At 35.7% G+C, this 27,723-nt stretch overlaps 1 protein-coding gene across 1 annotated transcript; it reads right to left on the bottom strand.

The window, feature by feature from the left end:
- Window positions 1–564: 564 nt before the first annotated feature.
- LOC136821868 (atrial natriuretic peptide receptor 1-like) lies at window positions 565–26,549 on the bottom strand. Its single transcript, XM_067078110.1, is given in 14 exon segments — window positions 565–936; window positions 1,904–1,998; window positions 2,763–2,861; window positions 5,295–5,469; window positions 6,665–6,733; window positions 7,574–7,697; window positions 8,697–8,837; window positions 10,445–10,618; window positions 15,298–15,472; window positions 15,840–15,986; window positions 19,825–19,996; window positions 20,560–20,642; window positions 25,145–25,316; window positions 26,406–26,549. Coding segments are annotated over 14 exon segments (1,875 nt in total). The 5' UTR covers window positions 26,547–26,549; the 3' UTR covers window positions 565–828.
- Window positions 26,550–27,723: the final 1,174 nt, after the last annotated feature.

The following is a 27,723-nucleotide window of genomic DNA, read 5'->3' as shown; positions in this document are numbered from 1 at the left end:
ATTCTAATTACAGAGACTATTTTATATTACTTAACAGCTTAGGGTGACCGAAAATTTAGTTTGAATTATAGAAAGATTCGAATAGTAAAAGTTCGAGTTAGAAGGAGTTCACTGAAGAACGAGTTAAAACCTGTAAAATTAGATAACAAATTTGACATACATAGATCCATTGGACTAAAGGACCAACTCCAGCATACCAAGCTAGTGTTCAAAAATGTCTTTCAAAGTATCTGAATTTGAATGTTTTTTTTAACACGTTTCTTTACTCTCGAACATAAACGTTTGTGTTGCGTTGATAAAATTGTTTTAAAATCATCGATACGTCTGTTTTGTTGTTGTTATCAAAAAGTTCTTTCATTTGAAATAGCCCAGCTGGCACACATAACGTTGTTTCAAACGTTCATCTAACGTTCGCAACATCCATATAACATTAGATGAACGTTGAAATAGCGTTGTGTGCCAGTTATGAGACACGGTGAGTCATTGTTTATCTCCACACAAAAGAATAACAACCTCATGTGGAGTATAGAGGTTTTTTATGTTTTTTATGTTTTTGTTACCGCCATTATGGAAGCAAATAACATTCGAATCTTCAGAGACGATCCTTTACGCAAATCGAACGTTTCCTTCCATAATGGCGGATTCATAACTCAACAAAACATGTAAAACCTCCATAGTTTAACCTTTGTTTTCAATAATGTTTGCTGCTCAAAGCATAAGAGCTTGTTTACTTTTTCCAAACCATTATAGATTAGAACGACAGGCTCTCCTCCACTTCTCCTTTCCCTAGCCTTGTATTCTAGATCTGTTTGGCGTACACGCGGCGTGTTACTTGAAGGAGTGTTCTTCTAAACCAGCAGCGAACTGAAGATCAGGTAAGGTTTTGTCGAAACCGTCATAACCAGCTAAGAAGTAGGTCAATATGGTCCCTTTGCCCTGAAAAAGAAAATAAATTTCCCTTTTTTAAAACCCTCGAAAGTCCCTCAAAGGGGTACAAAAACCATTAAAAAGCAACTGAGTCTTTGTAATGGTTCCAGAATTACCAAAATCGAAAATCATTTCTCAAAGGGTCTTGAGTTCTTGAAACTTATGGTAAACGGTAAACTAAGATTTGAAAATCTTTAGCTGAAATTTAAGGTGACAAAAACGTCAAAAAATGCTGGACAAAATTTTCGAATATATTGTCTCTAAAGGTCAATTTTCGAACTTGGCTCAGACATACCGTCATCACGCAAACCTAGTACCCCCGGATCCGAAGCTTTACTATCCAATTTTTATGTAACTCGAAGAAAATTTTTAGTCCCTTTAAGATCGAATTAGAGAGTGTTCATGGAGCCGGGAGTGAGGCAGTCTATACCCTTTACTATTTGCGCTAGACCTGGGAAGTTGGCTGAGCGCCATACCTATTCTTAGCTCCAGACAACTTCTTACCGCCTAGATCAGGTTATCTAATCTATGCTACCCATTCTCTGTGAAAAGGGGACCGAACCCTCAACCCTTGGTTTGTACCCACCTGGCACACAACGTTGTTTCAACGTTCATCTAACGTTCATAACGTCCATATAACGTTAGATGAACGTTGAAACAACGTTGTGTGCCAACTGGGTAAAGCGAATGATCTATCAACTGAACTACCCGACCGTGAAATGTTAATTTAAAATGAGCCTCTGTCTATAATGAGCTCAATTTAAGGTCAGCCAATCAGAGCGTTTACTCGGTATTTTTTCGTGACTTTCTTACATGAATCTACGAATAGGAAATCCGTGTATACACAATAAAAACCCAACTGGCACACAACGTTGTTTTAACGTCCAAATAACGTTATTTGGACGTTATGAATGTCACATAGACGTTGTTTTGACGTTGTGTGCCGTCTGGGAAACAGTTTTCAGGTAAAATCAACCTACCTTCATAGAACAGGACCACGCTCGATAAGATGGTAGCCACCAAGTTCAGTTAAAACCTCATGGCATTCTGGACTGACGTGAATTCTTAATGCTGAAATGAGGAGAAAAAGATGATTGGAATTGTAATTTTAAATGATCAAATCCAACTGTCTAATTCGAATCTCTGTTCCTCGAATCTTTCTGTAAATCGAAATAAAGTAATTGTCTTTTCAACTAAAAGTGTTTAAATTGCTCTCTGTAATTCGAATCTTTCTGAAATTCACTAAAATTTGCTGACATATTTTTTCAAAATCTGCGACAGATTATACTTTCGATCCGGCGTTTGTAAGAAAACAATACGGGTCTTGGAGGGGGGGGGGGTGAGTGGTTTCATTTCCCATTCAAGAGTTTCGGGGCTTCAAAGTCAATGGGTTGTCCTTCATTTGCAAATTTATATATAAAAATCCTCTTGGGAAGAGACCTCTTGGGAATTCCTCGAGGGAATTCTATAGACCTTTTAAAGAGGCAGCCATGTTGAATAATTATGTACTCCAGCATAAAAACAATGATACAGCAATGCATAATTACTGTATCATGCATATTTTAAAAATCATGCATGGCTGTATCATTGTTTGTATACTGGAGTACATAATTACTCAACATTGCTGATTCTTTAAAAAAAGGTCTATTGTAATACACTCGAAACAATTCTACAGTGCATCGCTTTTTTAGAAAATCAAAAACTCCGATAAGGTCTATTGAATTGAAGATAGCATATAACAGATACACAAATCATATGAAATAGGCTATTAGCCAATCACATATTCAGTATTCTGTAAAAGAGCCAATCAAAAAGCAACGATGAAAGTAACCTACCCGTCCCACTAGACTCCATACGACTTGCATAGTTCACAGTATCACCAAACAAGCAATAACGCGGCATTTTTAAGCCAACAACTCCAGCAACACATGAACCTAGAATGGTGGTCAGAATATGTTGGCATTTTTGTGTATTTTAAGTTTTCTCAGAATTTAAAGTTTGGGTGAGAATGGCAATTATAGCACTTTCATTTTATTTCATTGAATACAGTGTACAAGAAAAAACAAAATTTGAATTATAGAACTTCAAGTTTCATCTTTTACGAATCGTCAGCTATCAAATGAGAAGTGACAAATGCTTTGATTTTTATGTTGAAAACTTGATCGTAAAAAAATGTTTAATTGAAATGAATCCCTAGGGTCATAAAATATACAAATACAAATTCTCTACAGACGTTCTATATGCGTGAAGGTCAATCTTTAGACTTATAATTTGCTAATAAAAATTTATTTTGATGACGGCATTTAGAAACCAGTTCAGTTCTTTTGTTTTAGGAGTTCTTTTTGACGAGGGTAATAGCACACCGTTATGCAAACGTCATAATTATTACTTTAACACTTGACCGAAAATCAATCCCACAATCCTTTTCGTGTTTATTAAAAGTCGTGAAAGTCATTACTTTTTCTTTGTAGTTGAGTGTAATTTGCATGCAGGCGTAGTTAACGCGAAGGGTGATGGGATTGAATTTCGGTCAAACAGAAAAATCAATGTCTATTTTTAGATTCACTGCGGTATGCTATTGAAAATTTCGTATTTTTCATAAAGACATATTTCATTGAATATTTGATTTAAAAATGTTCATTGGCTTCTAGGCTATATTCGAATCCGTATTGGAACAATTTTGATAGTTTTAGTTCCGAGGTTCTAACCCAGCTGTCACCATGAACATATAAAACGACTGGACATCTATCTTTTATTGTCTCTTTGAAGCGAGCTTCGTTGCCTCCTGTATTTCAAAATTGCTATAAAAAATCCGACAATATTCCGTCGTAATTTTATTTTTTGAATTGTTTAGGTAAAATGATTGATAGAGCTTGAACATTACTCCTAATGCACAAAAAAATTATTTTCAATTTTTTTCACGAGTTTGCAATATATTTTATCAACATTTTCAACTCTGAAATGCAGAATTTCAACTGCGTGTATACTTTTGAATCCCTTTTGTCACTCCAATAATTTTTTTTATGACTTGAAAAAAATAGCTTGCCAAAGTTGAGAGCCTGTGTCATAAGAATATCGAAATTAGAATGTGACACTCTCTAAAATTATTAGACACTTTTATAGTCAAAATTGGAAATATTAGTCGGAGTTTGACAAGCTGACGATGATTTTGCCTCTGTTATCTTTGTTATGATATAGATAAAAGGTTGAGAAAAGTAGAACAACAAAGACTTTTGTCGAAATTTTGACGTTGTTAGCAAGGTATTCCCAAGAGGTATACCATCAGAATTTATTGTTTCATTTGATGATTTTAACGAGGCGGCAACGAAGCTAGCAGTGTTATCTTCAAAAATACAAAGGAGATGGATGTCCAGTCGTTTATATGTTCATGCTGTCACACAACGTTATTTCAACGTTTATCTAACGTTCACAACGTCCATATAACGTTAGATGAACGTTTAAACAACGTTGTGTGCCGGCTGGGAAGTTTTAAGTCTCATGTTAAAACTCTGCGTTCCAACCGTAATTCACATATAATAATGATTTACGGTTTTAAAACTTTTAGAGAATTCCTCTTCTGTAACCATTTTATAGATGAAGAAAAAGGTTGGGAGTCAAAAAACAACTTCAAAAACTTCAGTTCAAATCGCAAATTACCCAGCTGTCACACAACGTTGTTTCAACGTTTTATCTAATGTTACAAACGTCCATATAACGTTAGATAAACGTTGAAAACAACGTTGTGTGTCGGCTGGGTACACTCATCTCTCAACATGATGCAATTAGTATAAAGTGATAATATTTCGCACACCTGTCTTATCAACCCGGTGAAAATCTTTCCCATATTGGCGACAAAAATTTCTATTTTATTGTCCCCCTTTCAAAAGGTAGGGATTGGTTGGGAATGCAATCTTTTTTTCATTGAATATCAAATGGGGATGAAATCAAAGTCGGTTTTCCAGTGGGGCTGAAATTGTAGCTTATTTTCCAAACGGGGACCGAATTATGGCCAAACCTTCCAGTGGGGTAGGGGTCCCAACGTATCTATGACACAGGGATGCTCTAAACCATGTTGATTAGAAAAATTAAATAACCAAGGTATCAATTTCCAAAAATCTTCAAAGGAGATCCCACCACGACAAATATAAAGTTTTTAAAATTTTACAGATTATTCAAATTTACACTTGTATGTTTAAAGAGCCCGTACTGATAAGGATATTCATGATATTTATGACGTAATGTTTGATACTTAAGCACCACTAGCTTTTTTGCTTAAATTCAAAATTAATGACAAACATCCGGTGTTTGGGTGCTTCCGTATAAAACATTACGTCATGAATATCACGAATAATTTTGAACCAACTAACCTGAGTGAATGCCAATCCTTAGCTGTATGCGATACTCTTTCTTATGTCTCACAACAAAAGTGGTTGTTGCACTCAACAGGTCGAGAGACATGCGTGCGATTTCACCTGCGTGTCGATTTCCATTTCGTTCGGGGAGACCGCTCACTACCATATATGCGTCTCCAATTGTTTCTACCTGTAAATTTCAAGAGAGAGTTATTGGTTTCTTAAAAATGATAATCTTCTGGAAGGAAAACTTGCTGCTTTAGAAATCTATTTGAACAATCCTGTAAAACCATAGTCATTGTAAAAACACTGGTCTGGAAGGTTTGTTCTTCTCTTTTTATCGTTAAAAGATAGAGCTTACGTAACAAACTCGATTTATTTTGCAAACTTTAAATAAAAAAAAATAATACTTCTAAAACAATACATTGCCAGACCAGGGTCTTTTATAATGACTATGGTTAAACATTTGCTCTACTTATTAATGATATTCACCATTGCAATGTCTTCTAACATTTTACATCACGGAACCAACAGCTGATTGCTTACGAATGACGTATTGACTGATTTTACGTCATTTACAACCAATCAGCTGTTGCCTGCTGGGTCTGTGATGTAATGTCAGAAGAAATTGTAATGGTTTAATCATGAATTGAACATCTTTTTGTTACCGTGAATAGCACAGCGTATGAATATTACAAATCAGCATGTGGCGACAGATCTCGATTTCACTCAACGCGCACTTTAGCGAGAACAAAAGTAACCATGGCAATCATCCATGATCTCTGCTGAAGCCGTGCAGTCAAATTACGTATAATAATAGCCGTGTCTGAACCCTCTCTCTGAAGCGTTTTGATAATCGCTAACGATTTTAGCCTTCCGTATATCTTTTTTCCGGGGGTTATGTTATATTTTAACGAAGAGCGTCAGTTCATTTACCTGATAAACATGATGTTGGCGAAAAGCGACTTTCTCGCCCAAACTTCAAATTTTGCAAAACATGGAAATAATCAAAATTTTCAATATCTTATCGGCCAAAACTAAGTCGGCCTTAATTTTGGTCGGCTTAATTTTTATTAGCCGGCCCTAATTTTAGTCACCTTGTCAAAATTTAGTCACTAAGGGCTGACTAATAATAAAGACCGACTAAAAATTTGGATCATTTCCAAATTTACAAGCGGATGAAAAATAGGAGAAAGCTTAAAATACTGGAAAATAAGGAAATCTTAATCATAAACTTTTAATTTGGCCCAAATTTTTAGTCGCCCTTAATTTTAGTCGGCCCAAATTTTTTGTTGGCCCTAATTTTAGTCACTAAGCCAAAATTTAGTCACTTAGGGCCGACTAAGTTTTGGCCGATAAGGTATATTTGGAAGCAGATCGTTTACCTTATAAACATGATGTTGGTCGACGATCTGATCAAAACACGTGTATAAATCGTTCAACAAATCAACAACCTGAAAATTGATGAAAAATATAGGTCAGAACAATCAAGATGCAGGAAAGACTAGACAAAGATGACCCACACCCACATCATTTTAGTAGTCCGTTTCTTTTTAATTCCCTTTCAGTGGAATAGTATTACAGTAGCGTAGCCAAGAGGGGCGCAAAATTTGTGTAGGAGAGCCAAATTTTTAATTACATCTGTAATTTCATATTCATGGTATTCATAGATAATTACAGTATCATAAAAATCCTACACAAATTTTGCGCCTCTCTCGGCTACACCACTGTAATATTATAATCTGTTGAATAAAACTGAGTTTTTAAACTTCCTATGAACGAAACTGGACATTTGCGGTGATTCGTTATGGGTTGCTGGTACAAGATCTTGCCAAGAAAATCCAATATCTTGGATAATATAGGATCTTAGAAGATTTTACAAGAACATTTTCCAAGATCATAAACGAAAAAGCAAGACTTTACAAGACAAGATCTTAGAAAATCTTACCAAGATCTCGCCAAAAAAATCCAAGATCTTGGATAATATAGAATCTTACAAGATCTTACAAGAACATTTCCAAGATTATAAACGAAAAAGCAAGACTTTACAAGACAAGATCTTAGAAAATCTTACCAAGATCTCGCCAAGAAAATCCAAGATCTTGGATAATAAAGGATCTTACAAGATCGTAGATTATAAACAAAAAAATACGACTTTGCAAGACAAGATCATATTAAATCTTCCAAGAATCTTGCCAGAAAGAAATAAAGTTCTTCCAAGATATTATCAAGAATTTTGTCCAGGGCAATTTGCAAGAGTCTGCTATAACAACATTTTAACCATTAAACCGTACCTGCATTGGAGTGGATTCGGCAGCCAGTTTGGTGAACCCAACAATATCACTGAAAAAGATTGTCACCATATCAAACGTCTCAGCGCTCACTGCTTCTCCGTGTTTCAGTTGTTCTGCTACGGTTCTATAAGTGGAACACATGAAGAATACATGAAGTTGCAAAATTATATCAATGCACTCAAAACATGTGATTATACTCGAAAAATTCCACGTGCTTTTATTATCATGTTACTTGCTTGATAACTTACAGCTGATAACTTTATTAGTGTCAACAAATTCGAACCAATCAGAAATAAATGTCATGTAACAAGCACATAAAAATTTCGAGTAAAAGCATGATTTGTCTTCAATTCTGCAGCCTGTGTATGTAAAAAGGGGCCAGAGTTAAAGTTCACACATTTATAGAAATTCATACTAACCCGATTTTAAGAAAAATATTGGAAATATTTTCGGAAAAATCGAGAAAGATTTTTATCAAATTTGGGGATAGGATAATGTCACGCATTATATTTAATTAATTTTGTGACCCATTTGTGACAGGCTTTTGAAACACTATTTCAAATAGTATGAGTTCAGTCATTTCAATGAAGAGGAAGGCTTTTGATATATTTTCTCAAAGGAGTGGACATTCAACTCAGGCCCGCTTTCAAAGATTTTGAATGACTTTAAGACAAGACATTCTCAGCAAAATGAGATTCTTCTGCGACAAGTATTTCATCATCGAAATCCTTTTTTTAAAGAATAACATTGCTCTTATCCAGAAAAAGGTTTGGAAAAAAGCTGGGGGGGGGGGAGGCACTCAAGGTAAATGACCTACTATACCTGCGGCCCTTAAGGGTATATTTTCCAAGCTTCCTAAAGTTCATTGTAAAGGTCGAAATCAACAAAGATGAGAACAATTGCAATGTTAGGGTGTAAAATTTCGGAAATCTGACCATATTTTGCCTGAAAATGGTCAAAAAAATGCACCGTAAGGGTCGATTTTCTCTCAAATTTGCTCAAATTTTGCAAAATTTTTTCTGCACTGTAAGGGTCCGAATTCAAAGGCCTAGATTTGGGCCGCACGTATGGTCGTGTTGGAATCGAGTGCCCCCCCCCCCCCGGGAAAAAAAGATCCACCAACCTCGGTAACATTCGGTAGAGCAATTCATCTGTCTTGGCTTTCTCGTCCTCCAATTGTTTTGTTCGTTCTGCAACCAACTCTTCCAAATGGTCTGTGTATTTCTCCATCATTTTAATCATATTATCCACGATGTTAATGTTCCTAATGAGAAAAATATTAAGGAGATAATGCTAAAGAGATACTTAGATTGATCATTTTGATCAGGTTATCCACGATGTCAATGTTCCTTATGGGAAAATATTAAAGAGATAATGTTGCACTAAAGAGATAATTTGATTGATCATTTTGATCATGTTATCCTCGATGTTAATGTTCCTAATGAGAAAAATATTAAAGAGATAATGTTGCATTATAGAGATATTATTATTTAGGAAATGCAGTGCACTTCTCCATAATTTTAATCATATTATCCACGATGTTAATGTTCCTAATGAGAAAAATATTAAGGAGATAATGCTAAAGAGATAATTAGATTGATCATTTTGATCATGTTATCCTCGATGTTTTTCCTTATTGGAAAATATTAAAGAGATAATGTTGCACTAAAGAGATAATTAGATTGATCATTTTGATCATGTTATCCACGATGTTAATGCTCCTAATTGGAAAATATTAAAGAGATAATGGTGTACTAAAGAGATAATTAAATTGATCATTTCGATCATGTTATCCTCGATGTTTTTCCTTATTGGAAAATATTAAAGAGATAATGTTGCACTAAAGAGATAATTAGATTGATCATTTTGATCATGTTATCCACGATGTTAATGCTCCTAATTGGAAAATATTAAAGAGATAATGGTGTACTAAAGAGATAATTAAATTGATCATTTCGATCATGTTATCCTCGATGTTTTTCCTTATTGGAAATTATTAAAGAGATAATGTTGCATTATAGAGATAACAATTAATATTTAGGAAATGCAGTGCACTTCTCCGTCAATTGGATCATGTTATCAATGATGCTAATGTTTCTAATGAGTAAAATATTAAAGAGATATTGATCGTTTCTAGCGAGAAATATTTTGAAGAGGTAATATTGCACTAAAGAGATAATTTGATTGTGAAGGTAAAATGATGTGAACTATTTTGATGAAGTTATTCACATGTTGATGTTTCTTATGAGAAAATATTGAGAATAGTTGAATAGAGGGACAAAAACTTTTGAAGCTTTGGAATGTTCTTAATTGTTTGCGTTTTGAGCCTAAAAATGTGCTTAACATGTTCTTATTTTGCCATTTTTGAGTACTTTTGTCAATCTTCCTAAGAAATTCGGTGTCTTGAAATGTTCTTAACACGTTCTAAACATTTTGGCCATCGAAGCCTTATGTTCTTGTATAGTTTGTTCTTATAAAAAACGTGTAGAGGGACGATTATCGTAGCATAGTTCCTCTACGGCAATGAGTTTTGAAATTAGCCGTAGATATCGGGTTTGTGTACAGACTATGTTGTGTACTTCTCCGTCATTATCGTATTAATGTTCCATACAATGTCGGTTTTTCTATTTGAAACTCAATATTAAGGGATAATGTTGACAAAAAAGACATAATAGGGGATGTAGTGTACTTCAAATTACAGTTCAAGGAAGCAAAATGGAATAGAAAGAAAGACCTTGAAGACCATTTGAAAAAGTTTAAGAAAACACACCCAGCTGACACACAACGTTCTTTCAACGTTTTTTATAATGTTCCCAACGTCCATATAATGTTAGATGAACATTGAAACAACGTTGTGAGTTGCGCACTTACTTTCCACCGTTTAGTTTCTTCAGAGCTTTCATGATTTCATCAAAACGAGGTCGTGACGTAGGAGCTTCCTCCCAACACTGTCTCATCAGATCATGATATTCGGGATGCCCGTAATCTTCCGGTACGACCGGCCGAAAACGAGGGTTTGAACATTTCTTCACGCGGTCAAGGATTCTAAGATAAGTTAGATTTTTTTTAAAACTTTCAAATCTGACTTGCAGTAATTCTTCTTAAAGCCTCTCCATATCCTAATTACGGGGAAGCTGACAAATTCAAATAAACTAACATACCTTTAGCATACAAGTTTGCTAACTCGAAAATTTCAAAATATTTTAATTTGACAAAAAAAATCGAGTTAGCTAACTCGAAAATTTTAATTTGACAAAAAAAAAATCGAGTTAGAGAAATCAGGAATCGAGTTAGATATTTTGATCGTGACGTCCATCGTATTAATGTTCCATACAATGTCGGTTTTTCTATTTGAAACTCAATATTAAGGGATAATGTTGACAAAAAAGACATAATAGGGGATGTAGTGTACTTCAAATTACAGTTCAAGGAAGCAAAATGGAATAGAAAGAAAGACCTTGAAGACCATTTGAAAAAGTTTAAGAAAACACACCCCAGCTGACACACAACGTTCTTCAACGTTTTTATAAGTTCCCAACGTCCATATAATGTTAGATGAACATTGAAACAACGTTGTGAGTTGCGCACTTACTTTCCACCGTTTAGTTTCTTCAGAGCTTTCATGATTTCATCAAAACGAGGTCGTGACGTAGGAGCTTCCTCCCAACACTGTCTCATCAGATCATGATATTCGGGATGCCCGTAATCTTCCGGTACGACCGGCCGAAAACGAGGGTTTGAACATTTCTTCACGCGGTCAAGGATTTCTAAGATAAGTTAGATTTTTTTTAAAACTTTCAAATCTGACTTGCAGTAATTCTTCTTAAAGCCTCTCCATATCCTAATTACGGGGAAGCTGACAAATTCAAATAAACTAACATACCTTTAGCATACAAGTTTGCTAACTCGAAAATTTCAAAATATTTTAATTTGACAAAAAAAATCGAGTTAGCTAACTCGAAAATTTTAATTTGACAAAAAAAAAATCGAGTTAGAGAAATCAGGAATCGAGTTAGATATTTTGATCGTGACGTCAAAACTTTCGTTTGATGACGTCATAACTCGGCTTTTTGCTAACTCGGTTTTCTAACTCGGTTTTTTTAACTCGGGAATTCCGAGCCTCAATAAACATACCTTTAGCAGACAAGTTTTCATACATCGAATATGGAGACCCTCTGGTGATAATTTCTTGTAAAATAATTCCATAACTGTAAACATCGCCTTCCATAGATCGTTCTTCTTTCATATTGTCCAAATGCTCTGGTGCTGTCCATAACAAGGCTAGAATGAGAATAAAAGACACAACGTTGTTTCAACGTTTATCTAATGTTCATAACATCCATATAACGTTAGATGAACGTTGAAACAACGTTGTATGTCAGCTTTTCCAGAAGAAAATTGAATATGGGGGTGGAGGATATAAACAATTTTCAGTGATTTACCCCCGGACAAAGTGACTTTTAGCCCCCCGGACAACGGCTTTTACCCCCCGACAAACATCAGTTGACCCCCCGGAAAGAGCAAATTTACCCCCTGGACAAGGCAAATTTTGATAATTTTTCGCTACCCCCTGGGTATCCTCCCCCTATGCACAGACATTTTCTGGAAGAGCCCAATGATTGAATACTAAATGAGGCTAACTCTGATCATGATATCACACAAATTTTTGTCTTCAATTACGGTCACGCAAATCAGCAAAAAAATTGTATAATCACGTTCCCCTTTGAAAAAGTCCAAATCACGAATTACGGCTCAAAAGTTTTTCAAATCACGATCACGTTTTGGCCCCTGATCACGTTATCACGAAAACAAATTCAAAATTACGTAATCACGCTACAAAGAAGTTCCTATTACGTCATCACGCAAACCACTTAGGGGGGCTTTCTAAATCTATCGCGATATACCGACTAGACCAGGCGCATTTGACGAGGTCGCCATTTTGAAAGAAAAGCACAAAAATTTCAGATAACAAAAAACCTGGAGCTGAAAAATATAATTAAGATTCGGGAGCAAACATGAATAACAGATCTGTAATATTTGTTAATAAAAACATTATTGCCTCATCCATTTTTTACAACTAAAATCTAGCGGATTGTTTTACAATCCGCCTAAGCAAAAGCAATATTACCATTTACTACCGGGCCACTTAATCGTGCCGGTCAGTCTATAAAAAAAAGCCTTAAGTGGACCCCGGGTTAACCTTTGACCTATGCTTACTTTTAGAGGCTTTTGTGTTTTTAGGCACTTTATTTGCCTCGATTAGCGAAACAAGTATAACAGCTTTTTGACCACAAACTTACAATCATATTCAGCTCGGATTAATTTCATCGACAGCTTGACTGTCTTTGAATTTAAATACAACCCATGACTCTATTACCATGTCTCGTTTTGTATAAAAAAAATCATCCTTTGCCTCGATTAACCAATCAAGAATAACAGAGTTTTGACCGAAAACTTACCATCGTATTCATGATCTATTCCAACTTCTTCTTCAACAGCTTGACCGTCTTTGAATTTAAAGACAACCCTTTACTCAATTACCCTGTCTCGTTCGAAATGCTTTTATATGAAAAAAGTCACCCCTTGCTTCGATTAACCAATCAAAAATAACAGAGTTTTGACCGAAAACTTACCATCGTATTCATGATCTATACCAACTTCTTCATCAACAGCCTGACCGTTTTTGAATTCAAATACAAGCCTTGACTCTATTACCCTGTCTCGTTCGAAATGCTTTTATATGAAAAAAAGTCACCCCTTGCCTCCATTAACCAATCAAAAATAACAGAATTTTGACTGAAAACTTACCATCGTATTCATGATCTATACCAACTTCTTCATCAACAGCCTAACCGTCTTTGAATTCAAATACAAGCCTTGACTCTATTACCCTGTCTCGTTCGAAATGCTTTTATATGAAAAAAGTCACCCTTGCCTCGATTAACCAATCAAGAATAACAGAGTTTTGACCGAAAACTTACCATCGTATTCATGATCTATACCAACTTCTTCATCCAACAGCCTGACCGTCTTTGAATTCAAATACAAGCCTTGACTCTATTACCCTGTCTCGTTCGAAATGCTTTTATATGAAAAAAAGTCACCCCTTGCCTCGATTAACCAATCAAAAATAACAGAGTTTTGACGGAAAACTTACTATCATATTCATGATCTATTCCAACTTCTTCATCAACAGCCTGACCGTCTTTGAATTCAAATACAAGCCTTGACTCTATTACCCTGTCTCGTTCGAAATGCTTTTATATGAAACAAGTGATACTTTTATGGACCTACCTGGTTATGCATTTAACACATATATAATTGGTATCTATGTGAGCGTGACCATTAAAAAATCATTCAAAACACAAATAGTGACGATCTATTAAAATTAGTTGTTTGTTTCTATAAAAAAACGTTTAGAAACCAAAATTTCATGCTCTTGAAATATTTTTTTATATTCAAGACTTCGTGAGCAAAAAAAACATCTATCTCATCAAAAAATTCAGTAATTTGGCTAAGAACATTGATGTATGCTTATTGATAGTGATTCTTATAGATAAAGATACCTTTTTTTGAGCCAACAAAATTCTTTTTTTACAAAAATCAGCTTGAGCCATCTTTTATCTACTTTCATGCAAAAAATAATTCACAAATAATTCATCAAGTCCAAAAAACCCTTTTTTTTTGCCGTTTTTTTAGCTGAAATTTACCCTAAAAATTTTTTCCCAAAAATCGAGCTCCGTCACATTCGAGGGTTTATAGTTATGCATCTTTGTGCAAAAAATCATAAAGAATAAAAGAGCCAATCTCGAGAAAAGCTAATACTTAATTAATTAATTGATAATGTGCTTATAATAAAATATCGAATTTGGCCAGTTTTTCTATAAAAACACGCCAAGCAACCAAAATTTCATGTCCAAACACATATATTCTTCAAAAGTAAGCCCTCGTGAGCAAAAAAAACATCTATCTCATAAAAACTATTGAGTAATTTGACTAAGAACATTGATGTATGCTTATTAATAGTGATTCTTATAGATAAACATGCGTTTTTTGAGCCAACAAATTTTCTTTGCAAAAATCTGCTTGAGCCATCTTTTACCTATGATGGTACCCTACTTTCATACAAAAAATCAGAAAAAATTATTGATCCAATTTTTCACAAAGTCCAAAGAACCCGTTTTTTAGCCGTTTTTTGGCCCACATTTGCCCAAAAATATTTTTTTCGAAATTTCGAAATTTCGAAATTCGGTGTCTTGAAATGTTCTTAACACGTTCTAAACATTTTGGCCATCGAAGCCTTATGTTCTTGTATAGTTTGTTCTTATAAAAAACGTGTAGAGGGACGATTATCGTAGCATAGTTCCTCTACGGCAATGAGTTTTGAAATTAGCCGTAGATATCGGGTTTGTGTACAGACTATGTTGTGTACTTCTCCGTCATTATCGTATTAATGTTCCATACAATGTCGGTTTTTCTATTTGAAACTCAATATTAAGGGATAATGTTGACAAAAAAGACATAATAGGGGATGTAGTGTACTTCAAATTACAGTTCAAGGAAGCAAAATGGAATAGAAAGAAAGACCTTGAAGACCATTTGAAAAAGTTTAAGAAGACACACCCAGCTGACACACAACGTTCTTTCAACGTTTTTTATAATGTTCCCAACGTCCATATAATGTTAGATGAACATTGAAACAACGTTGTGAGTTGCGCACTTACTTTCCACCGTTTAGTTTCTTCAGAGCTTTCATGATTTCATCAAAACGAGGTCGTGACGTAGGAGCTTCCTCCCAACACTGTCTCATCAGATCATGATATTCGGGATGCCCGTAATCTTCCGGTACGACCGGCCGAAAACGAGGGTTTGAACATTTCTTCACGCGGTCAAGGATTTCTAAGATAAGTTAGATTTTTTTTAAAACTTTCAAATCTGACTTGCAGTAATTCTTCTTAAAGCCTCTCCATATCCTAATTACGGGGAAGCTGACAAATTCAAATAAACTAACATACCTTTAGCATACAAGTTTGCTAACTCGAAAATTTCAAAATATTTTAATTTGACAAAAAAAATCGAGTTAGCTAACTCGAAAATTTTAATTTGACAAAAAAAAAATCGAGTTAGAGAAATCAGGAATCGAGTTAGATATTTTGATCGTGACGTCAAAACTTTCGTTTGATGACGTCATAACTCGGCTTTTTGCTAACTCGGTTTTCTAACTCGGTTTTTTTAACTCGGGAATTCCGAGCCTCAATAAACATACCTTTAGCAGACAAGTTTTCATACATCGAATATGGAGACCCTCTGGTGATAATTTCTTGTAAAATAATTCCATAACTGTAAACATCGCCTTCCATAGATCGTTCTTCTTTCATATTGTCCAAATGCTCTGGTGCTGTCCATAACAAGGCTAGAATGAGAATAAAAGACACAACGTTGTTTCAACGTTTATCTAATGTTCATAACATCCATATAACGTTAGATGAACGTTGAAACAACGTTGTATGTCAGCTTTTCCAGAAGAAAATTGAATATGGGGGTGGAGGATATAACAATTTTCAGTGATTTACCCCCGGACAAAGTGACTTTTAGCCCCCCGGACAACGGCTTTTACCCCCCGACAAACATCAGTTGACCCCCCGGAAAGAGCAAATTTACCCCCTGGACAAGGCAAATTTTGATAATTTTTCGCTACCCCCTGGGTATCCTCCCCCTATGCACAGACATTTTCTGGAAGAGCCCAATGATTGAATACTAAATGAGGCTAACTCTGATCATGATATCACACAAATTTTTGTCTTCAATTACGGTCACGCAAATCAGCAAAAAAATTGTATAATCACGTTCCCCTTTGAAAAAGTCCAAATCACGAATTACGGCTCAAAAGTTTTTCAAATCACGATCACGTTTTGGCCCCTGATCACGTTATCACGAAAACAAATTCAAAATTACGTAATCACGCTACAAAGAAGTTCCTATTACGTCATCACGCAAACCACTTAGGGGGCTTTCTAAATCTATCGCGATATACCGACTAGACCAGGCGCATTTGACGAGGTCGCCATTTTGAAAGAAAAGCACAAAAATTTCAGATAACAAAAAACCTGGAGCTGAAAAATATAATTAAGATTCGGGAGCAAACATGAATAACAGATCTGTAATATTTGTTAATAAAAACATTATTGCCTCATCCATTTTTTACAACTAAAATCTAGCGGATTGTTTTACAATCCGCCTAAGCAAAAGCAATATTACCATTTACTACCGGGCCACTTAATCGTGCCGGTCAGTCTATAAAAAAAAGCCTTAAGTGGACCCCGGGTTAACCTTTGACCTATGCTTACTTTTAGAGGCTTTTGTGTTTTTAGGCACTTTATTTGCCTCGATTAGCGAAACAAGTATAACAGCTTTTTGACCACAAACTTACAATCATATTCAGCTCGGATTAATTTCATCGACAGCTTGACTGTCTTTGAATTTAAATACAACCCATGACTCTATTACCATGTCTCGTTTTGTATAAAAAAAATCATCCTTTGCCTCGATTAACCAATCAAGAATAACAGAGTTTTGACCGAAAACTTACCATCGTATTCATGATCTATTCCAACTTCTTCTTCAACAGCTTGACCGTCTTTGAATTTAAAGACAACCCTTTACTCAATTACCCTGTCTCGTTCGAAATGCTTTTATATGAAAAAAGTCACCCCTTGCTTCGATTAACCAATCAAAAATAACAGAGTTTTGACCGAAAACTTACCATCGTATTCATGATCTATACCAACTTCTTCATCAACAGCCTGACCGTTTTTGAATTCAAATACAAGCCTTGACTCTATTACCCTGTCTCGTTCGAAATGCTTTTATATGAAAAAAAGTCACCCCTTGCCTCCATTAACCAATCAAAAATAACAGAATTTTGACTGAAAACTTACCATCGTATTCATGATCTATACCAACTTCTTCATCAACAGCCTAACCGTCTTTGAATTCAAATACAAGCCTTGACTCTATTACCCTGTCTCGTTCGAAATGCTTTTATATGAAAAAAGTCACCCTTGCCTCGATTAACCAATCAAGAATAACAGAGTTTTGACCGAAAACTTACCATCGTATTCATGATCTATACCAACTTCTTCATCCAACAGCCTGACCGTCTTTGAATTCAAATACAAGCCTTGACTCTATTACCCTGTCTCGTTCGAAATGCTTTTATATGAAAAAAAGTCACCCCTTGCCTCGATTAACCAATCAAAAATAACAGAGTTTTGACGGAAAACTTACTATCATATTCATGATCTATTCCAACTTCTTCATCAACAGCCTGACCGTCTTTGAATTCAAATACAAGCCTTGACTCTATTACCCTGTCTCGTTCGAAATGCTTTTATATGAAACAAGTGATACTTTTATGGACCTACCTGGTTATGCATTTAACACATATATAATTGGTATCTATGTGAGCGTGACCATTAAAAAATCATTCAAAACACAAATAGTGACGATCTATTAAAATTAGTTGTTTGTTTCTATAAAAAAACGTTTAGAAACCAAAATTTCATGCTCTTGAAATATTTTTTTATATTCAAGACTTCGTGAGCAAAAAAAACATCTATCTCATCAAAAAATTCAGTAATTTGGCTAAGAACATTGATGTATGCTTATTGATAGTGATTCTTATAGATAAAGATACCTTTTTTTGAGCCAACAAAATTCTTTTTTTACAAAAATCAGCTTGAGCCATCTTTTATCTACTTTCATGCAAAAAATAATTCACAAATAATTCATCAAGTCCAAAAAACCCTTTTTTTTTGCCGTTTTTTTAGCTGAAATTTACCCTAAAAATTTTTTCCCAAAAATCGAGCTCCGTCACATTCGAGGGTTTATAGTTATGCATCTTTGTGCAAAAAATCATAAAGAATAAAAGAGCCAATCTCGAGAAAAGCTAATACTTAATTAATTAATTGATAATGTGCTTATAATAAAATATCGAATTTGGCCAGTTTTTCTATAAAAACACGCCAAGCAACCAAAATTTCATGTCCAAACACATATATTCTTCAAAAGTAAGCCCTCGTGAGCAAAAAAAACATCTATCTCATAAAAACTATTGAGTAATTTGACTAAGAACATTGATGTATGCTTATTAATAGTGATTCTTATAGATAAACATGCGTTTTTTGAGCCAACAAATTTTCTTTGCAAAAATCTGCTTGAGCCATCTTTTACCTATGATGGTACCCTACTTTCATACAAAAAATCAGAAAAAATTATTGATCCAATTTTTCACAAAGTCCAAAGAACCCGTTTTTTAGCCGTTTTTTGGCCCACATTTGCCCAAAAATATTTTTTTCGAAAATCGGCTCCATCACATTCGAGGGTTTATAGTTATGCATCTTTGTGCGAAAAATCATAAAGATTGAAAGAGCCAATCTCGAGAAAAGCTAATACCTAAGTAATTGATAATGTGCTTATAAAAAAATGTCGAATTTGGCCAGTTTTTCTATAAAAACAAAAAAAACGCCAACAAAATTTTTTTGCAAAAATCTGCTTATATCATCTTTTACCTATGATGGTACCCTACTTTCATACAAAAAATCAGAAAAAATTAATGATTCAATTTTTCACAAAGTCCAAAAAACCCGTTTTTTAGCCGTTTTTTGGCCCATATTGGCCCAAAAAGATTTTTTTTGAAAATCGGGCTCCGTCACATTTTGCCCACCACGATTTTTCACGATTTTGCCTTTGTACCAAAAATCAAAGGATTCCTATGATTCAATCCTGAGAAAAGTTGGTAACAGACGAACGAACGAACGAACGGACGAACACAGGTTAATTTATAGGACCTATACCCCACCGGGGTACGTCCAAAAAGTCACCCCTTGCCTCCATTAACCAATCAAAAATGACAGAGTTTTGACCGAAAACTTACCATCGTATTCATGATATATACCAACTTCTTCATCAACAGCCTAACCGTCTTTGAATTCAAATACAAGCCTTGACTTTATTAGGCTGTTTCGTCATCTTTTGCCTCGATTAACCATTCAAAAATAACAGAGTTTTGACCACAAACTTATAATCATATTCTATACCAACTTCCTCATCAACAGCTTGACCGTCTTTGAATTCAAATACAAGCCTTGACTCTATTACCATGTCTCGTTCGAAATGCTTTTATATGAAAAAAGTCACCCCTTGCCTCGATTAACCAATCAAAAATAACAGAGTTTTGACCGAAAACTTACCATCGTATTCATGATCTATACCAACTTCTTCATCAACAGCTTGACCGTCTTTGAATTTGAACAACCCAATATCGGTGATCTTGCATGTCCATCTGCTATCAATTACACAATTAGTGGACTTCAGACGTCCATGGACTCCGATGCTTGCACCATTGTGTATGTATTGCATTCCCTATGAAAGAAATACAAAAAATAAGTACCTTATCAGGGAAAACTTCGTCGGGGAAAAGTGACGAAATTTTGGCCAAGTGACGAAAATTTTCCCCGACGAAAATTTTCCCCGGCCTTAATGCGTTTACCAACTACCAGCAAGTGACGAATTTTTCCCTGGCGAAAATTTTCCCCGACGAAGTTTTCCCCGATAAGGTATAGAGTTGACACTCTCTAAACTGACGTTCTACTATTTGATATTTTCTATTATTCGATAATATTCAAAGCTCATGTTAACAAGAAATTCTCTACTATTCGATACGTTTGAGCCATGGGGTTCTAAGATTTAGAACGCCATGGTTTGCGCCCTTATTCAATAAAAATCCAAATCCACTTGAAAATCAAATTGAAAAGCATCAACTGTATGTTTTGTTTGGAAATCTGTTTTTAAAGGACAAATTTTTTGCAAAAAGAACTTAGGTCTCGAAATTTCAAATTTGAAAGAGCTGGTTTTCATTATGGGATTTAAACCCAGATTGTAATAAATTTAAAAATTCTATGCGAATATATATTCTAAGTACTCACTCTTGCAATATCTGAGGCTATTGAAACTTGAAACATCCAGTCTAGCTTGAGGTCGTCGTTGAAAAGCACATCTTGTAGGCTACCTAGAAGTCATGTAATAAACATGATTCAAAATGTTTGGATAAAGTAAGGATAGGGGCATCTTGAGAAGGCTATTGAAAGACTTTACCCCTTTTGGCATATTCTTTTTTTACTATGTTTACTATGGAGCAGTTATAGGGCATCGCATCTTATGATTAGCTATTTTTCTATGAAATATATGGCCAAAAGGTGATAAAAGCAAAGCATCAGTACGGCAACTTGTTTGTTTTGTGAGCTACATCAAGCAGAAATTTGTATTTCATACGTGTCGAATGTCCATGTCAAATAATTCACTATTGTAATAGGTCTTAAGGGCCTATAATATCGTATGATTTGTTAGTTTTCTATGAAGTTAACTTGTTTAGCTTAACAATTGAAGATGATTCGCAAAGCTTTAAGAAGGCAACTTATTTGTTGGTATTTTGCAGACCAGATTGTCAAATTAGTCGAATGAATTCGGTGATTGTTTTTGTATTTGTGCTGTGAATTGGGTTTACCATGAATATGCGATGGTCAAGGAGCGATGGCCAAAAAAGAAATTTCGTGAGTGGAAATAATTGTAATTCTGAGTTTGTGTAAGTGTTGAATATTTAGCATTGTTGTACAGTCAGGTGGAGCGATGGCCAAGTGGTCAAAGGCGTCGGCGTCTCAAATCGGGGTTCGCGGTTTGAATCCCCACTCCTTCTAATGTTTCGTTCAGTTCGTAGATAGAGCCGGCTGGCCGTGGACTCCGTGAAAACAATCGAAAGGCAATCTTAACGTCCTAGATAACTGGGCTATTCACGTAAAATAATCATAGCTTGTGAAAGAGCATTACCCCGTTATGTTTTACTGACTGTATTATGATAGTATGAAATTTTAGTATTGAGAGAGAGATTGCCGGTTTCATACATGACGATTTTCACTTCGCCGTACGTCAGCTTATTCCATTAGACGTTAAAAGCAACGACATTTTAGACACACATATATCGCGACCTAGCCCTTAATCATGAATTCTTGGAAATTCACACAAAATTCAATCAGAGTTTGTTAAATCAACCGTGGTGTACATAAAACAGTGTCTTCGGCAAACTAAACTAACAAACTAACTTCAACGGCCCTATATACTGAATTATTACGAAAAATCCAGTCAAGCGTAACTTTGCCTAGAATATGACCTAGAATATGTGAATTGTAAATTTTCTTATTTAAAAAAACCAAGTGTAGTTTTGAGGAGGTTTATTGGCTGATTTGTGTAATTTTATTGCTTATAAGGGAATTAATAGGAATCGAAGACGGTATTTTTTGAAACCCTCTGCTGTGAACTTTAATACCATAGAAGTGTTTATTGTATAGACAATTTATTGGTACAAACTTTTCTAAATTTGTATTTTTTTTAGGTTTTAAAGAATAAACATGAGACTGTTTGAAGTCCTTACAGTAATAACCTTGGCCTTCAGTTTGGCGAGAACGATTCAGGATCGTTCCGGAGAACGATTGATTGAGAAGTTTAGACCAAGGTCAAAAGAGTGCGTTAACGATTACATCAGATTTATAGAATACCTTGATGCTTCTAATGCACAATGGAAACTTGGTCCAACCGTTGACAAGGAATATATTAAAAAGAGTTTGCAAAAATTTTTGAATGGGCATTCAGGATCTTATGGTTGGCTCGATGGTTTAAGAACCACCGGTGAATTCGGAAGTTGGGTTACTGCTATCGTTCACGCATCTCAATATGTTGTGCCGAAAGCCTTGGCTCACGCAAGCCCTATTTCAGGCTTAGCATCATGGATATTTGGCTTTATAGGATCGATTCAAGACCTGAAAGGACAACAAAAGCTTGTACGCAATATTCACAGAAATTTTCAGATGCTAAGTAATTTGATGGACTCGCGATATGAAAAAGTAAAGGATTATGTCGGCGAGAGTATCATTGCATCTGATCGGGAGCGATTGATTGGAGAACTGAGCCAAATGGAATCACATCTTTCAAACTGTTTGTTGAAACAAGACACTCAATCAAGAGACCAATGTTTGAGCGACAGATGTAGTTATGTTAAGGCAGGGTTCAAAGAATTTGCATTGTTTACTGATAGGCTGAATTTAATGTTTGACCAAAACGAGCCAGAAGCGCTTCATATCTGGGAGGACAAAGTTAAGCAAAAGTATGAGAATTCCAAGAATCTACCCTGGACATTCCAAGAAATAAACCGATTGTTTGCAAATTTACCAATGTTTACCCACTATGTCACTACCGTATTGACTCAATGCGAAACTTATCGGGTGATTGAAAAGAAAAAGGGAAGTCAAACTATTTTTGAAGATTTGGATATAGACTTAAACGAACGGAAGGTTTCTGATAAAGTATTCATGTATTTAGCTAATAGCTTGTTGTTGATCATTTACGCTTGTAAAATTGATGGAAAAATTGTTCAAGTTGGCTGGTCCAAAGATTATTCTAAAGACAAAACGGATGGCGTCTTTGGTGGTAAATGGGATGGAAAACGCCCACGAATTGTTCAATGTCGATTCCAAATGAATTCACATTTTCGTGATTATTGCGACAGAGAATATGAGACGGAGGGAAACCAAATGGACGAAAAAATAGCCAAAGAGATGTGCAAACGCAAATTAATTGATGAACAAACATTTAAATATAATTGGAAACTATATGAATTTCAAATAAGGAGATACATTAAAGTCAATGAGACTTTCGAATTTCTAAGAGAAGTTAACAAAGGACCACCCCAACCATCTCCTCCACAACGCCCTCAGTCAAAGTACTATAGTCAACAAAACCACCCCCCATCATTCCGCCCCATGTATGGACGCCCAGAAGGTCAAATGCTTCCAGTCGAACAACGTAAAAACAGATACAACCTCCAATATAGCAACCAATCACAATACCCCTCATATAACCAACAAAGACAACGACAAAACAGCGTATATGGGCCGGTATATGGGCCGGTATATGGACCGGTATATGGGCCGGTATATGGGCCGGTATATGGGCCAGTATATGGACCGGTATATGGGCGAACACAATCACAGATACGACCAGCTAACGAAAGTCAGGGCAGATATGGCTTTGGCACGAGACAGAAAAATCCAAGTAATCCACAGCAGGGTAATTATGGTAATTATACTGGATATCCTGGCAAACAAAAATAATAATAAGTTATCCAGACTCTGCAGAGTTAAGATTTTTCCAACCTTTGTAAGATGGGGGAATATAGGGCTAGTCTCCGCTAATTAGAAGTGGCCGCCTTTTAGAAACTTTTCAATTATGTGCTCTAATTTTGAAATGAGGTACTATTAAGGAGTTTGGTAAGTAAAATTTTGGCCTGAAGTGCTTTTCTAGAGACACTAGGACATGGAAGTCTTCCATGTTCTCCAAGATTAAGAGAATAGAACAATCTAGTTTTTAGGAATCAAAGTATTAGTCTCGGGGTACCCTTAATTTATCATTTTTTATGGCTTAAGCAAATTCACCGACTGGATAAAGGGAGCGCTCTAATCGTCCATGAGAAATTTTTCCAATGAATAAGTTAATCCTGTCTAATTTCTTAAAGTCTGTGACCAGTTTACCGTCGATGTCCGCTAATTGGAGAGGAAAAAGTAGGGTTTTGGCTATTTCGTGCAAAAAACTTTGTCTGCTAATTGGAGGGTTTCATAGCGTCAGCCCCTGCTAGTTGAAGGAGGGGGTTTAGACCCTTCAAAAAGCTTAAAAATTGGGACGAAAGATGTTTCAAATATTTGGGGGACCTAATGTATTTGGGGGTAAAATTAAAGCTCATGAAGCTGAAAAAAATCAGTGTAATATTTTGTCTTAACCCAGCTGGCTCACAACGTTGTTTCAACGTTTTTCTAACGTTATATGGACGTTATGAACGTTAGAAAAACGTCGAATCAACGTTGTGTGTCAGCTGGGAACCTCCCAACTGCATCCCAATGAATACATTAAATAACCCCCTTTTTGTAAAACACATTTTTAAAAGTGTCAAGGATCGAAAGCCCTGGGGGCTACCAAAAATTTCATGAATCTTTGGGGGGACTTAAAATTCAGGGTGAGACTTAATTTTTTTCTGGGACCTAAACCCAGGCTGGCGCTATGGTTCCGTTAATTGAGTGTCCACCTTTTGGAAACTTTTTTATGAGGATTTTACTAGGTAATGACCGGGGAAAACAGAATTGTCCACTAATCAGAGGTGCCCGCCTTTTAGAGTGTCCGTTAACTGGGGGTTTTAGTGTATTTAAAATTAGTTGATTATAGCGTATATATTTCGTTTTATTAATTGGAGGTTTTACTGTATTTAAAATTAGTTGATTATAGGTATATATTTCGTTTTATTGAAATAAATTTATAGTGGTCAAAATGTCTAAGTCACTTAAGTCACTAAGTTCACTTATTTGCTTCTCTGTCGATTAGATTTTGAAAAATCTATCACGGTGGAGATTCTTTGATTCAGACCTCTATCGAGTTAGGAGAGTCACTGTATCTTGTAAAAATTGAGCTGTTTACCTTTGTTGTAGTATTGTGTCAAAATACAAATATTCGGACTATCCACGCATGCGCCAATGAACGAGTTGACATTCTGATGTTGTAATTCGGACACCTCTTTCAACTCCACCAATAACTCTCTTGTCAATTGTACACTGCTCTTGAAAAGTTGCTTGATCGCCACATAGTTACCCTTAAAGAAAATAAGTTAGTTACCTATCAAGAAAGTTATATAGTTAATAGAAATCTTTCGAAAACTTTTCTGAAATCAATAACTGGGGGACGTTTATTCGGATAGGATACCCTACAAGAAAATAAGGATGTTAGTATAATTTTAATGAGGCCCCTAGTGGACCCAAAATTCACGAATCGGCACGAGTCTTATTTTTTAAATTTTGCACTGATAATATAGGATTCTAGATCATTTGGTAGACACTTGGTTTTTGGTATTTTCATCGAATGAAAGAATTAAGGTAAACAAATTTTTACCAGGTCAATGAGACAGGGGTGTGGTAAGATCGGCTAGGGAGTGGGCGTGACTTAGTATTATCCAGCATTTGTAGCTGAAAGGGTTAACAGAGGCAACTTTGTTCCCTGATCCGTATAAGAAAGCCGTGAATTTATAAGTAGCGTTTTTTTTAATTAACGTCTGAAAAAAAGGATTTCAAGAAATTTTACTGCGATAGGGGAGGAAAATTTCCGAGCGCAACTTTCCGGGGAAAAAAATTCCCTGAGGAAAATTTCAAGGGGGTAATTTTCCTGTCACACAAAGAACCAAAGAACGTTGGCTTCGTTATGAAAAGATTTGGATAAAGTGCGCATTTAATAGAACCGTTGGTAATCAGTTATCATGGCCTATTCCCAACTGGCACACAACGTTGTTTCAACGTTCATCTACAATCAAGGTCATAATATTTGAGAAAAAAGGGAAATTCACCGGGAAGTTTTGAAACCACAATCGATTTGTAAGTACTCTAAAGTAGGTTCGAAGGGTAGAGTTTTAACTCTGAGTTTTAACGCTAGACTTCCAACCTTATAGGATCTCAGCATTCAAAAGTTCAAAAATAGTCCAATAAGGCTCAGAATATAGCCTGGAATTCTGCCAACCACTCCCAAATGGAAATATTCGATTAAATTAAAGACTTTCTCACCGGAATTTTAAGTCTTGAAAAACGTTAAAATAACCGAAAAACGTCGAAAAAACGTTGTATGCCAGCTGGGTTTGAAAATGAGATGAGAGCTACTTGTTATATATTTCGCGAGGCAAGATTGTTAAACTCACCTGGAAAAGTCCTATCCTTGTGAAAACTTGCGTTTCGTGAACGATCGATTCGATTGATTGTTGGCTACCGTGTGAATGGTTCTGTAAGAGAGGCATCATGGCTGATACAGTGTTTACGCCACCATTTTGATTGTTGTTCATTTGTTGTCTCTATACATAAAAAAGAATTACTCCTGTTAATGGCGACTATCAACACACCCCTGTGTCACAGTACCGCTGAGACCTCAGCCCCACTTGATTTTTTAGCATATGGAACAATAGAATTTATATCCCCATTGGGATTTCAATAGGAATTTTGTTTCACCGGGGCTGTGAGTCAGAGGTATACCAACACTGCTGGGACTTTATGCCGCCTTAGGTTTTGATGGGTCTTTATGCCGCCTAGGCTTTCTTGTCTTTTTTATAAAATCGAATAATGAAACAAGATATTATGTTCACATGGATGTGCGATTAATATATTTCTGGATACACTGTATGATTGCTATATTGAAACTCTGAACAAGTCTTCCGCAGATATCAAACCAAGCGAGATTTCAGGGGATATGGGACACTAGGGTTGGCGAATGCTTGGTATGTGCAGAACGAGCCCTCGAAAACCAACCCTTAGTACAAAAATAAACATTTTTCCTTAGAGACTCAATAGACCTTATCGCAGTTTTTGATTTTTCTAAAAAAGCGATGCATTGTGGGATTGTTTCGAGTGTATTACAATAGAAATCTCTTAGGAATTCCTCCAGGGAATTCTATTGTAATACACTCGAAACAATCCCACAATGCATCACTTTTTTAGAAAAATCAAAAACTCCGATAAGGTCTATTGCCAGAAAATTCCTACCCTTAGAAAGATTTTTTACTTTACATGGGTTTTGAATCGAAGAGATTCAAAAAGAGAAAGATCCGGATCCTTAGATGTTTTGTTCTATTTGTAATCCATACATAGACTCTATTTTTCGTCCGAACATACCCAGCGCCATTTTTACCAAATACCCCCGGGGGGGGTACTTAGGCAAATAGAGGGTACGGTATGTGCCGCCTTTGAGGGTGCCTTTTTTGGATTTCCAAAGTCCCGCTAAGGGTCAGAAAATTCAGAAAATCAAATATCAGTCCCACTGAGGGTCGGAAAGATTTTTCCTAATAAGGGTCGTAAAATTTACAAAATTGTCCATTGTTTTTTGCTTTTTAGTCCCGGTAAGGGTCCAGGATCGAAAGTCAGGTGGCACCTCCCCGTCAGCTCGCAACCCTAGTACCCCACCCCCACGGGCCTAATAGCATCCCCACAGGGACGATTATAGTGTTAGTGCTTGAAATATTAAAAAAA

Source organism: Clytia hemisphaerica, unplaced genomic scaffold, assembly GCF_902728285.1.
Source record: "Clytia hemisphaerica strain Z4C2 unplaced genomic scaffold, Clytia hemisphaerica genome assembly, whole genome shotgun sequence".
Taxonomy (NCBI): Eukaryota; Metazoa; Cnidaria; class Hydrozoa; order Leptothecata; family Clytiidae; genus Clytia; species Clytia hemisphaerica.
This window is presented reverse-complemented; position numbering and strand designations above follow the sequence as displayed.